The following is an 11,852-nucleotide window of genomic DNA, read 5'->3' as shown; positions in this document are numbered from 1 at the left end:
TACAGTTTTAACTACAGACTATATACAAAAGTGTTCGTAGCTTCCGGGTTTTCTAAAATGGTTCCGATGCAGAAGTGTCTTCAGCTGCAATACCAGCGAGTGCCACTAGAGGTCGGCTCCAAAAAGCCTCCGGCTCCATAGACTCCCATTCAACTTCTCTCATCAAATCCAAAGTGAATAAAATGTGTTCATCAGTTATCTCGGTGTTGTTAGCTAAAGTCACTCCTTCTTATTAGTTTTCTGGAGGTCCATCTGAAAATAATCCCTCATTCATTAGAAAAGAAGATTCAAGAAGACCTGTTTTTGGGGGCGTGTCTGTTTGATTGACAGGCCTGTGGTGCAGTCAGGTTACAGCTATTGGTGGGCTATCGATTAGTATCGTCCTCCAACATCAACACTTGCCGAGACAACAGAGCACACAGAGCTTGTTGTGTAAAAATACCTCTTTTTTAGTTTTTATTTATTGAATTTCCATCATAACAATTGCACACAATCAGTTTGAGCAATCTAAAATATTCATAGAAATTCATTGAGCTCTAAATGAACAGTCATCAGTCTTTAGCAGAGGCTTAAGAGACGTGTAAATATATACTGAGAACTTCACTTCCCATGGGGCACGGAGCTGTAGCCATGGTAACCCTCCCCGGAAACCCACCCGCCCCAACAGCAACAGAAAAGACCCTCTTCCACGTACAGTAGCATCTCTGGGTTATTGTGGAAAACAACACAAAACAAAAGAAAGAAAAAAAACACAGCTTCCCCGCCCCGAATAAAAGAGCACAACACCGCAACATCAGAAGTCACATAGAGCTGCGTACCAGCAGTTTACCACCTGCAACAGAGAAAGCTTCACAAGTCATGTCGTAGCATCGGGAGAAATGTTGTGCGACAGATTCCTCAGCACAGTTCACACGCAAAAAAAACCTGGCACGTCCACTTAGAAATAATCAGGCTTAGAAAAAAGGCCCGAAGCGTCCGCTCGTTTTTCCGGTTCCTTGACGTTGTATTTCTGAGGATGAGGAAGAACGTGAGCGAAATTTCCCTCCGAGACTCACGAGTGCCGTTCCAGTAAGCGATGGATGCATCATCCAGAAGTACGTGACCCTGTTCTCAGGGCGCTCGGATTAAACTCGGGAGGTTAAGAAGCGGACTCGTGATGGGATGTGAAAATAATCGGCCCGCTAAAGGACAGTTTCCACTCGGACGTCCTGCCCCCCGTTCACCCCCCTCCCCCCAGCGACCGAGGTTTACTCAGCAGGTGAGTTGCACGGCCACGAACAGACAGGAAATCCCACATGCGGACAAGACGTGTACAAACGCAGCAAAGCAGAAGGAAAACACGCTCTCTGTATGGACGCAGCGTCCGAGGAGGGAAATCTGCCGTTATCTCCCCACAGAGGAAGAGCAGGGTAAAGATAGACTGTGAAACACACACAGGAAAACAACATATGACTGGACTCTTTTCCCATTAGTCTATTAAAAGCTGAATACGACCGTGACCAGAAGGATTAAACAGCAGAATGTGGAGTTATGAGGTTCTTCAAGGACTATTATGGTTTATTTCAGCCTACTGCGTTTCCCCTTTATTGTGTCTACTGTGTCTCTATTGGTCATGATAACGCTTCCCTCTCAGACTGCAGGTAAACCTGAAGAGCCGTGAGGTGTAATACCACCGAGGGCCACTAGGGGCTGGCTCCAATAGACTCCCATTGAAAAACTTCTCTCCTGAAATACAAAGTCAGTAAATGTTTTCTACAAGTCATCATGGTGTCATCAGATAAATGAAAATCCTTCCCTCCAGAATTCATTAGATATCAGTACTCAAACAGATATGTTTGGGGGCGGGTGATTGACAGGGTGATTGACAGGCCTGGGGTTGCAGTCGGGTTTTCCCTTCTGCCTCGATATCAGCTGCTTTAAGAAACTTATTTCTCTGAGTCTCGAGCGCAAATTTAAGACAACCCATAAAAGACACAACAGACACATTAACCGGAAATAAACCTGGTCGAAATACACCAGAATTAGCTGATACTGTAAATTCTCAAATATAATTTTATTAAAGTCATTTTTGGAGTTGAAATTATAATTGCTACAAAAGAATTTAACTTCCAAACCTGGAATTAGCAGGTATGTAAACGTATTTAATTATTGGCAGAATTAACGTAATGCAAAACGATTTTCCACAAATGTGAAAACATGATCTTTCTTTCTGTACATGTCGACACTTTCATATGAGAAGTTCCTGTTCCTCTTTAAAATTTGGTCTAAATTGAAACTGTAAATGTAACAAAAGACATGGTTGTTTCCATCGAAATGTGGAAAGTTGAAGGTGCCACAAGGATTTATTTTTTTGTGCTAATGAGCAGCGTTTTCAAATTTCACACCAAGAAGGCTGCTAGCAAAGTAACAAGGGTGTAAACAAATATTCAAACATCGGACACCCTCCACAGACTTCCTGTAAACTGAAACCTTTCACAATAAAAGCATCTAAAGAAGATCAACCTAATATTTGAGAATTCACAGCTTCACAATTTCCTGTAAACAAAGGAAGGGGGTGGGGCGGGGGGGGGGGGGGGTAACCAAGGACCCGAACAGTGTTTGAGCGTCGATCACGAAACACCGAGATGGATTTTCAAAGTAAAAGCAGACCACAGAAATGAATTGTGAGGCACTTTAAACACCCGAACGTCTGCTATGAGACCGTGATGACGAGTCCCTCCGAGCTCCGGCTCTACGCTCACTAAATCAGAGAAAGATGTCGACTATCTGATGAAGGGAAAAAAGAGACACTCAACGTGCAAATCTCATCGTGGAATAAAAGACTCGGGCAGTTCCAGTTTCTCAAGAGAGTAGATTTCCATCCGCTGCACAGAAATGTGGCGATGAGGGAGCCCTTAATGTCCTCACTGTGGCGACTCGGAGTCGTCCTCGCTGCAGAGGAAGAGGAGGCGAAGTGGCAAAATGACACGTGACAACGGCCACCGTGTCAAAACGTTCGGGAACCACGAAGAGTGGAAGAGCGAAAGAAGCCCGTCGCACGTTCAAGGTCGTCGGAGGTTAAAAGGGCCGTTGGAGCCTCGGGGGTGGGGGGGGGGGGGGCGTGCGTGAAGAGTTTACCGCTTGTTGCACTGCCCCCTGGTGGCAAAAAAAGTCAAGTCAAATGAAATGCAGCTTTAAAGGAAATAAAAGTCCTGTTTTTAAGGATTTTAAACAGCCTCTGTTGGAAAACAGCGGTCTAATTCTACCGAAACAAATATTACAGATTGATATTTATGTAAATCTCAGGGCAGATTATAATTCTATTTGATTGAAGTCACAGATTGAGTTTTTAAGTAATTTCAACGACTGAAAGTCAACAAAAAAAACCGAATGAACAACAACACAGATGCAGAAAAACATGAAGAAGAAACCAGCAACAAAGCATTAAAAAAAGCAAGAAGACATGATGCAAGTCGTCCAACGACATCTCCTGCCCTCCGAAAAAAAAGAAAAAGGCAACGACAGACGAGTTCAAAACGTACGACGACAAAAAACACGACGAAAGCAAACAGGAAGTGGAGTTGGGACGCCGCGCGGCGTGTGAAGAGGGCTGCGATCCCTGTGTCGTCCTTAACTCAACAACATTTCATTTTTCCAAAGTCGTTTTTTGATATCGAGGCACATAGAAGGCTTTGCAAGTTACGGTTTCCAAAAAAGCATTTATGTCTTCGAACACGACAAAAAAAACACGTAGAGTTCACGCGCACACACGAGAGGAGTCGCTCACGTTTCCAGAGAGGAGGACAGCAGTCGTAATAAATAAGAGAAACTGCGGTAAATATGTCGGGGGGGGGGGGGGGGGGGCAAACAAACAAATCTGGAACTAAATAATAACAATAATAATTAATATAATATTAATAATAATAATAATATCCAGTTCTTCTCATGATGAACATGGAGTGGAGAGGGTCGTGATTGGCTCAGTACAGACAATGAAAGAAGAATATGGACAACGTTAAAACACACACACACACACACACACACACACACACACACACACACACACACACACACACACACACACACACACACACACACACACACACACACACAGGGCTGCAGCAGTCACAACTCGGGCTTGTCGGTGCGTTCATGCAGCTGTGACGTGGGGGAACGTTCTGATTTGCTAACCGCCGACTTCCCAGTTGAGAGCGTTCCCATGGCAACAACAGAGAGGCAACATGTCGGCCTGCAGGAAATCTTCTGTCCGAGTACAGAAAGGTGACGAACAACCTCGTCATCACCCGTGAGGACCATCGCGGGGACGAGGCGGAGTCGTTATTATTCGTACACGACATTTCTACGCAAACTAACGGCGACAAAGCAGCGGCCGTGAAACTCGTTGTTTTCTGTCAGTTTAGTAATTAGTATTATTGAAGGATATAATATCCTGCTCTAGTTATTAGTACGATCTAAATTAACGTTCCCATGTCGAACTCTTAAAAAAATACTTTTACCAGCTGCCCCTGAACGCACCATTTGAGTCTTTAAACAACGTCATCTCATTTGCTTTCTTCTTCTGCTGTGGTTTGATAATGAACATTTACAAAAAGATGATCTGCACATGAAGGAAATATAACTTCTGCTTCACACTGACGGATGATCACCAACAACAGAAAGACATTTTCCCGTTTATGTTTTCTCCATTTTAAAACTGAAATTTTGCTCTTTTCATGAGTGAGAATCAACGGAAATCAAATGTTTCCGTTTATCAGATTTAAATCAGCTGCACGTATTTAAATTCATTGAATTGTGATTCTGCCCACACACACACACACACACACACACACACACACACACACACACACACACACACACACACACACACACACACAAGCCCAAAACGCGACCGCCACTGTAATCGGGGGAGAAAAAAAGATAAAAGTACCTATTTACGACCACTAGGGGTGGGGGCGGGGTCGGAGGGGTTGGAGTCCAGACCGGGACTCCGACCGGTTCCCGACTGGCCCTCTGAGCCCGATATATATTCTGTACATGCAGTCGATCAATAATCTGATGAGTAACATTTAGATTATACACAGATAGATTATATCATTCATCTTTTTTATAGACCTCTTTTTCGCAACATAAAAGTGGAGCCCTGCGGTGGGCGGGGCACAGAGGCGGGAAACAGCCAATCAGAGAGGGAGAGGCTTTGCATACAGACATGTTATATTATTCCAGATTACGGGTGTCCACCCCCTCCCCCTCCCTCCCCTCCCACCAGGACCAGGTGGCGACAAGCTCCTCCCAGCTTCGTCTTCGGCTGCTCCTCCACCTCTGGAGGTTTTTGTGGGAGGAGAGGGGGAGGGAGGGAGGGTTGCGGTTGGTGCTTTTACTTTGTTGTTTCTTTTTGTTGTTGTTGTTATTATTGTTTATCTCCTGTGCGAGTGGAGAACCTCAGGCCCCCAGGATGACCTTCACAAAGCTGGCCACGTCGGTCTCTTTGGCCTCGTGGGCGGTGAAGAAGGGATGTTGCTGCGGAGGAGACGGACGGTCGGTTAGTCGGAGAGCGGCGAGGATTCGTCACAACATCACACGTTGATTCGGAGACGCCAGCTCGTTTCATTTATTTGTGGTCACCGTCGGTCTACGTGGTCATTTCCTACCTTTTTGTTGTGGTTTTGCTCATATTTATGGTTTATTTAGCATCTGCTAGTCATCTACTACGGATTATTTTGTGTCTCGAGTCAGTTCAGTCTCTTTCTGCTCCCGTTACACCTTGTGGTCATTTTGTGCCTCGTTTCAGTGGTTTTGTATCCGAGGTCATTTCATGTTTGTTTTTTTGTTGTGGTTTTGCATATATTTATGGTTTATTTAGTATTTCTTAGTGGTGATTTGGCTCCTACTTATGATCATTTTCATTGCATGCCTCTTTTCAGTGTTTTTTTTTTAAGCATTTCTGGTCAATTTGCATCTTGAAGTGGTCATTCTGCAACTTTTATTGACATTTGTGTGTCTCTGCTGTGGTTTTGCATCTATTTGTGGTGTATTTAGCATCTCTTGGTGGTTGTTTTGCATCTATTTATAGTTGTTCTGTGTCTCTCTGGAGTCAGTTCAGTTTCTTTGTGTCTCAGTGTTGTTTTTTATGCATTTCTGATCAATTTGAATCTCTTACTGGTCATCCAGCAATAATAATTTTAAGCATCCCTTTCTGCTTGTTTTGCATCTCCTCGTTTGTTTGGCTGCCCAACGCCGCCTCTTCAGTGCATCTGGGATCGACTCAGATATGAACAGAGTCAGTGCGCCCTCCGGTGTCTGATCAACAGCATTACACCGTGTGCATTGATAATAAGAAGGAAACGCTCACCATGAGTTCTGTGTAATTCGGCCGCTCTTTGGAAACTTTCTTTAAGCTGCAGGAGCAAAAACACAGAATCTCCTTTAACTGACAACAAATATAAATCAGCAGCATTAAGACAGCTGATCACAAATAAAAAACATCCTGGAGGGACAGTGTATTTATTTAGAAGACATTTATAATTATTTCCACCCAATTTCCAAACTGAAACTGTGTGGGTACTAATTTACAGCTGGAAAACAGATCACTTTCCAGGAAATGAGCAGCAAAATAAAAGACTGTAACGATCAGCTGCACATTCTCATCATATCCCGTCAACCACGACGTACCACTGAGAGGTGAAGTCCACAAACTCGGGGGAGAACTGGTCGGCAGGAAGCTGAGGCGAGGGCTCCTCCACCACCTGCTTCAGCTGCTGGAAGGGCGTCCCCCACGAGTCGTACGGGAAGCGCAGGATGGCGAGCTCGATCTAAACGGGTCACAGAGCGTTCAGTAGGTGCACACACACACGCCACAATCCAGATGTGTGGGTTTTTTTTGTCAGTTTGATGCCATCAGAAGAAGCAGAATTAGCAGCTTGTGTTTATAATGTAGACGGACATGTGATGGTGCAGTCCGGTTACAGCTATCGGTGGGCGGGACTTAGTATCGTCAGGTTTCCAATCAGATCAATCTGCTGGCTCCTCCCCCAGCTTGTCCAAATATGGTCACTTCCTGCTCCAAACCGCTCCGAACTAGCAAAGATGGCGCCGAACTCGAGGCTTCATAACGTTCACAAACCGACGGGTGACGTCACCGCTGGTCGCCGCTCAGCTTCACTTCGGTTATTTTAATTTTCCTTGAGAGCAGCTCTCCAGAAGGAACAGGTGCTCCAAAAATCAGCCCAAAGTGTCTTTAATTCCGAACTCCTGATTGCTCGCTCCGTCTCGTCCACTTTATTTTGATAAAAAAACGTCCGCCCTCCACGACTACCCAGAATGAATCATGTGAGCGAGCAGTCAGCGCTCTCTTTATAACTCAGATGGAACGTTTGCCGCTCGTCGGGGTCAAACACCGAAGTCCTTCATGTCTAAAACACTGAGCCGCACAACCATGAATATTCAACATCTCTATAAACCACTTAGTCTGGAGCAGATTTAATCATTTTTACCCCCGAGATATGGATTTTGCATGAGTGAGGACCTTTAATAAAAGGTGAAATGAGCAGGTTTACCATCGTGATTCCTAAACTCCAGATGTCCGACTTGACGTTGTAGCCCTTCTGGTTCGTCTCCGGGTTGATCCTCTCCGGCTGCGGGGACAAGAAGGTCGCACGATGATGTCACGATAACGGTTGTCAAGGACGACCAGCACGCTCCGCCACCATCCTGAAAACCGCTGCATGGGGGCCCTAAAAGCCACTCGGCAGCCAATCAGTGGCTGAAATGAAACCGGCTGGGTTGGATGTGTGGATATTAATGAGACTCCAGGTCTCAGTTATAAAAAAAAAGGCTTTTAGTGCTCACAGTTGGTGAAGTTATTTAAATATATTTCTGCAGTCAAAGGTTAAAATACTCTCGATTATTGTTCAGTTCAACCATCCTTGTATCCTATGAGTGTTTATTATTATTCTATAAACCAGCCTGAATACAGGCAGAGTGAAAAGTCTGCTTCTGTATATTCAATTTGATTATATTTCATCAGAAAGCTCAAAGCCTCACATTTCAAATTTGAATGTTGCTCTCTGTTGCTGACAAGGGAACATACGTGTTAAATCACCACGTGCCACAAAATGTTTTCACTATAAGAGTCACCCAAAAACAAATTTAACCTCGTGTTAAAAAAATTATTTGGACGAAGTAAATCCCACCGAGGCGACTTAATTTAAACGTAAACCTGGATCCACGTTTTTAGACCTAACAGCAAGTACACGAATCACAACCCTGTATCACGCTGAAGAGTGCAGTACACCCGTCTATCCACTAGAGGACACTGTGACTCGGTGTGAAAAGACATGGTTATGTTTTCAGAAAACAAAAACACGTGATTACGTTTTGAAAAATAAAACCACGTGGTTACCAAAACTACGTACACAACACTTAAGCCAAGTAACAAATTTCACTACAAGAACAACTTTTGCGATCTCAGCTAAACGTTAACGTGAAGCTTCGGGTCTGTTACTCGCAAACCAGTTAAATAAAAAGAACTAGCGCTTCACGTCCTGTCACGCGTTTCATCGTACTCACCGCCATGTACGGTTTGCAGCCGGCGTCCATGGTTTTAGCCACCGAGTCCACCAGGTAGCCGCTGATGCCGAAGTCGCACATCTTCACCTGGCCCTGAGTGTTGATCAGCACGTTGGAGGGCTTCACATCTGGAACAGTGAAAACAGCAGCTGGTTTACAGAATGAGTCGCCAGAAATCTGTTTCAATGACGACACGCTGCTTTGATGCAACACGGAGGTGACCGCGGGTGGTCACAGAGGTTTGACACAGGAAGGATTAACTGCTAGATCTCCAACACATGGTTTATCTTTTAACCATGTGGCTGCAATTTATGTACAGTTAACATTTCTCGTATTATGTAAATAAACAAGTAAATAAACAATCACATGAACAGAAACGCGAGGAGTCAAAGCAGCAGTTATTCAACACACAGATATCTTTGTTTACCGCATTTTAAGGCTCCGTCTGTTAAAACTTTGTAAATGTCTGAACACTCGAGTTTGTAATTCCAACCTGAACCGTCAGGACTCGAACTGGTTCGGACTCCGATTTCTGAATTATTCCAGCGTGTTTTAAAGGGTTGAGCGCCGCGCCGCGGTGGATAAAACAAGTGTGTGACAGTGGCTCATATTAAACCTTTTGATATGTCTTCTAGCGTGAGTGAAGTGTATTTGGGTCATTTATAAAGGAATTTAACGCGGGTGGTTTTCACAGAGTTTGGTTTAGTTTGTTTGTTTTGATGCCGTAAACTTCGAGAACCGCTCCACCCCGACTGCGAACACCGACCGGAGATACTTGGACCCCTTCAACGCTCCATCCATCATATCCCAGCAGAGAAGCAGAGCAACTCCGCAGCCTTAATGTGGACTCGGTCTGAGTGAACGCTGTTACGGCCCCTCAATAAGATGCGGAAACAGTTTGAAGGAAGGAAGGAAGTGAGAGGCAGCTGTGTGCGGCTGAGTGCATATCGACACCGAGACTTTAATGGGTTTCCACTCGGGCTCTTACCTCGGTGGATGACTTGCAGATTGCTGTGCAGATGCTCCAAAGCTTTTACTATCTGTAATAGCAAAGCCCATTATTAACAAATGACGGTTAAGCAACACGTCTCCGTCATCGAGGCTGACATTCACGGGGATTTTTTATTTTTTTTTGCTGTCAAACGTGAGCGAACCCACCGAGACGGCGATCTTTCCCAGGATGTCCTCGGGGATGGTCAGGCCCTTCTCGATCACCTGCTTGTAGAACTTGTCGAGAGACGTGTCCATCAGCTCCATGCAGATCCAGACGTCGCCCTGGCAACAGACAGTCACAAGTTTGGAAATGGATCGGGACAAAACGAGACAGGAAGCGACAGTGTTTCAGTCCTGGCGAGGAAATCCTGAACGTCCACAGGACGTTTTCTGCATCCGAAAAGGTGTCGGAGGTTCCCCCGACACACCGGATACAGAACTACAGATCACGTACACCATCGCACACCTCTCTGAACAGCGCTCCGTAGAAGGTGACGGTGTAGAAGCAGTCCACCGTCCTCATGGAGATGTCCAGGTCCATGAGCAGCCTCTTCTGCTCCTGAGTGTTCACCGTGGCCCGAATCCGCTGCGACAGGACGACAGGAAGCAGCAACGATCAGAAACAACGAAGATGCACCGATCCGACATGTCTCAGCATTTCATTACATTTATCTGACGCTTTTATCCAAAGCGACTTACAATAAGTGCATTTCAACCATGAGGGTACAAAACCAGAACAAGAATCAAGAAAATACAATTTCTTCAAGAAAGCCAAACTACAAAGTGCTAAAAGTGACATTTTAAGCTACTAAAGTTATACTATTCAAGGTATCTTGAGCATCTTATTTCATCTTATTTCATCTTATTTCATCATATTTCATCTTATTTCATCTTATTTCATCATATTTAATCTTATTTCATCTTATTTCATCATATCTGCATCTCATCGTAACATACCTCGTCATCGTATCCTATTATATCATCTGATGTTGTCATATCTCGCATCATATTGCATCTCATTTCATCTCTGATCTCAAAACACTGAGTATATTCTCTTCCTTCAGAAGATGGATGAAGCTTCTGGAGATGGACCGACCTTGACAGCCATGATCAGCCCGCTGGGCACGTGCCTCATCTTGTCCACCACGCCGTACGCGCCGCGGCCGAGCTCGCCGATCTGTTCCAAGTCATCTGCCTTCACCTCGAAATTCTGCTCCGGGGCGAAAAAACACGTCAGAGCAGAGAACGGTGATCCTGTGGAGATCCTGTGGAGATCCTGTGGAGATCCTGCGCTGCTGGAAAATTCCACTTATTTGATGAGTTTAAGATAAATATTTTGACTGCAGTAAAAAGCGTTCCAGTCTCCCCACAATCAGAAGCGTTCAGTTGGGCCGTAATGTTCAGCGGGGCGATCTTTACGGCTAACGGAGGCTTTAATAAGCCGACCTGTGGGGATCGACCACAAACACACCGGGAACAGGAAGAAACATCCGCAGTAACACGTCAGGTAAGAGGTGATGAGAGGAAAAACATAAAACTACAATGAGATTAGGAAAAGATGGAAAGATGACAGTAAACACGTCCTGATAGAAATGAAATTACCTTTTCTCCGATGGTTACACAAGCTTTCGAATCCAAATCTCTGGGGGGTCTGAAACACAGGGACGTTTTATTAAACATAAACTGGTTAAACCAGTCAAATCCAGGGAATAATAAACATGAACAAAATGAAGTAAACAAACAAAAACAAAATGAAAACTGTCTTTTTGGTCGTAAACATTTTCTCTGAATCGTAATTAAAAAATATAAATTGTGGAAATAAATTAAACAGAAAACTTCATAAAATAATAAAAAGAAATGAAAATATAAAAAAGTATAAAAATTAAATATATTTTAAAAATAATATATTCAAAAATATTATAAGAATCGAATTTTTTTTAATTTAAAAAATAAATACAGTTTTAAAAATGAATGAACTACAAAACAAAATAAATTGAATGAAATGACAAAAAAAAAATAATCTAATTTTGGTACATTTTTGTAAAAATAAATGATCAAAGACATTCAACTTTTTCATCTTTTATGATTCCTGACATGATCAGACATGTTGGAGTTCTCTCGAGTTTGCAGCCGTTTCCATTTGAAAACACCCAGAAACATCCAGGATGGGATGATCAATTAAAACTCCCTGCAGGATGTGAGATTAGATGTGATAGAGAGCACATTCACATCATTATATGATAAAGAGTCTTACACTGCGGCGGGAGTAGGCTGCTCAAACACCTCCTTGGAGA

At 43.9% G+C, this 11,852-nt stretch overlaps 1 protein-coding gene across 2 annotated transcripts in view; it reads right to left on the bottom strand.

Moving 5' to 3' along the window:
• Positions 1 to 436: 436 nt before the first annotated feature.
• map2k6 (mitogen-activated protein kinase kinase 6) overlaps positions 437 to 11,852 on the bottom strand; it is a 20,741-nt gene continuing 9,325 nt past the window's right edge. For both annotated transcript variants that reach the window (XM_069159971.1, XM_069159972.1), the window contains exons 2-12: positions 11,813 to 11,852; positions 11,161 to 11,209; positions 10,655 to 10,768; positions 10,025 to 10,144; positions 9,724 to 9,840; positions 9,554 to 9,605; positions 8,566 to 8,693; positions 7,554 to 7,631; positions 6,670 to 6,809; positions 6,350 to 6,395; positions 437 to 5,517 (exon numbers count right to left, since the gene is read on the bottom strand). The exon at positions 11,813 to 11,852 is cut by the window's right edge and continues 24 nt beyond it. In XM_069159971.1, the coding sequence (XP_069016072.1) occupies positions 5,440 to 5,517; positions 6,350 to 6,395; positions 6,670 to 6,809; positions 7,554 to 7,631; positions 8,566 to 8,693; positions 9,554 to 9,605; positions 9,724 to 9,840; positions 10,025 to 10,144; positions 10,655 to 10,768; positions 11,161 to 11,209; positions 11,813 to 11,852 (962 nt within the window). In that variant the 3' untranslated portion in view covers positions 437 to 5,439. The remainder of the gene's footprint in view (positions 5,518 to 6,349; positions 6,396 to 6,669; positions 6,810 to 7,553; positions 7,632 to 8,565; positions 8,694 to 9,553; positions 9,606 to 9,723; positions 9,841 to 10,024; positions 10,145 to 10,654; positions 10,769 to 11,160; positions 11,210 to 11,812) is intronic.

The sequence above is a fragment of the Embiotoca jacksoni genome, unplaced genomic scaffold (genome assembly GCF_022577435.1).
Source record: "Embiotoca jacksoni isolate LCO1_2020_lvr unplaced genomic scaffold, fEmbJac1.0.p SCAF_26, whole genome shotgun sequence".
Lineage (NCBI taxonomy): Eukaryota > Metazoa > Chordata > Actinopteri > Embiotocidae > Embiotoca > Embiotoca jacksoni.
The sequence above is the reverse complement of the archived record's forward strand: the minus strand, read 5'-3'. Positions and strand labels throughout refer to the sequence as shown.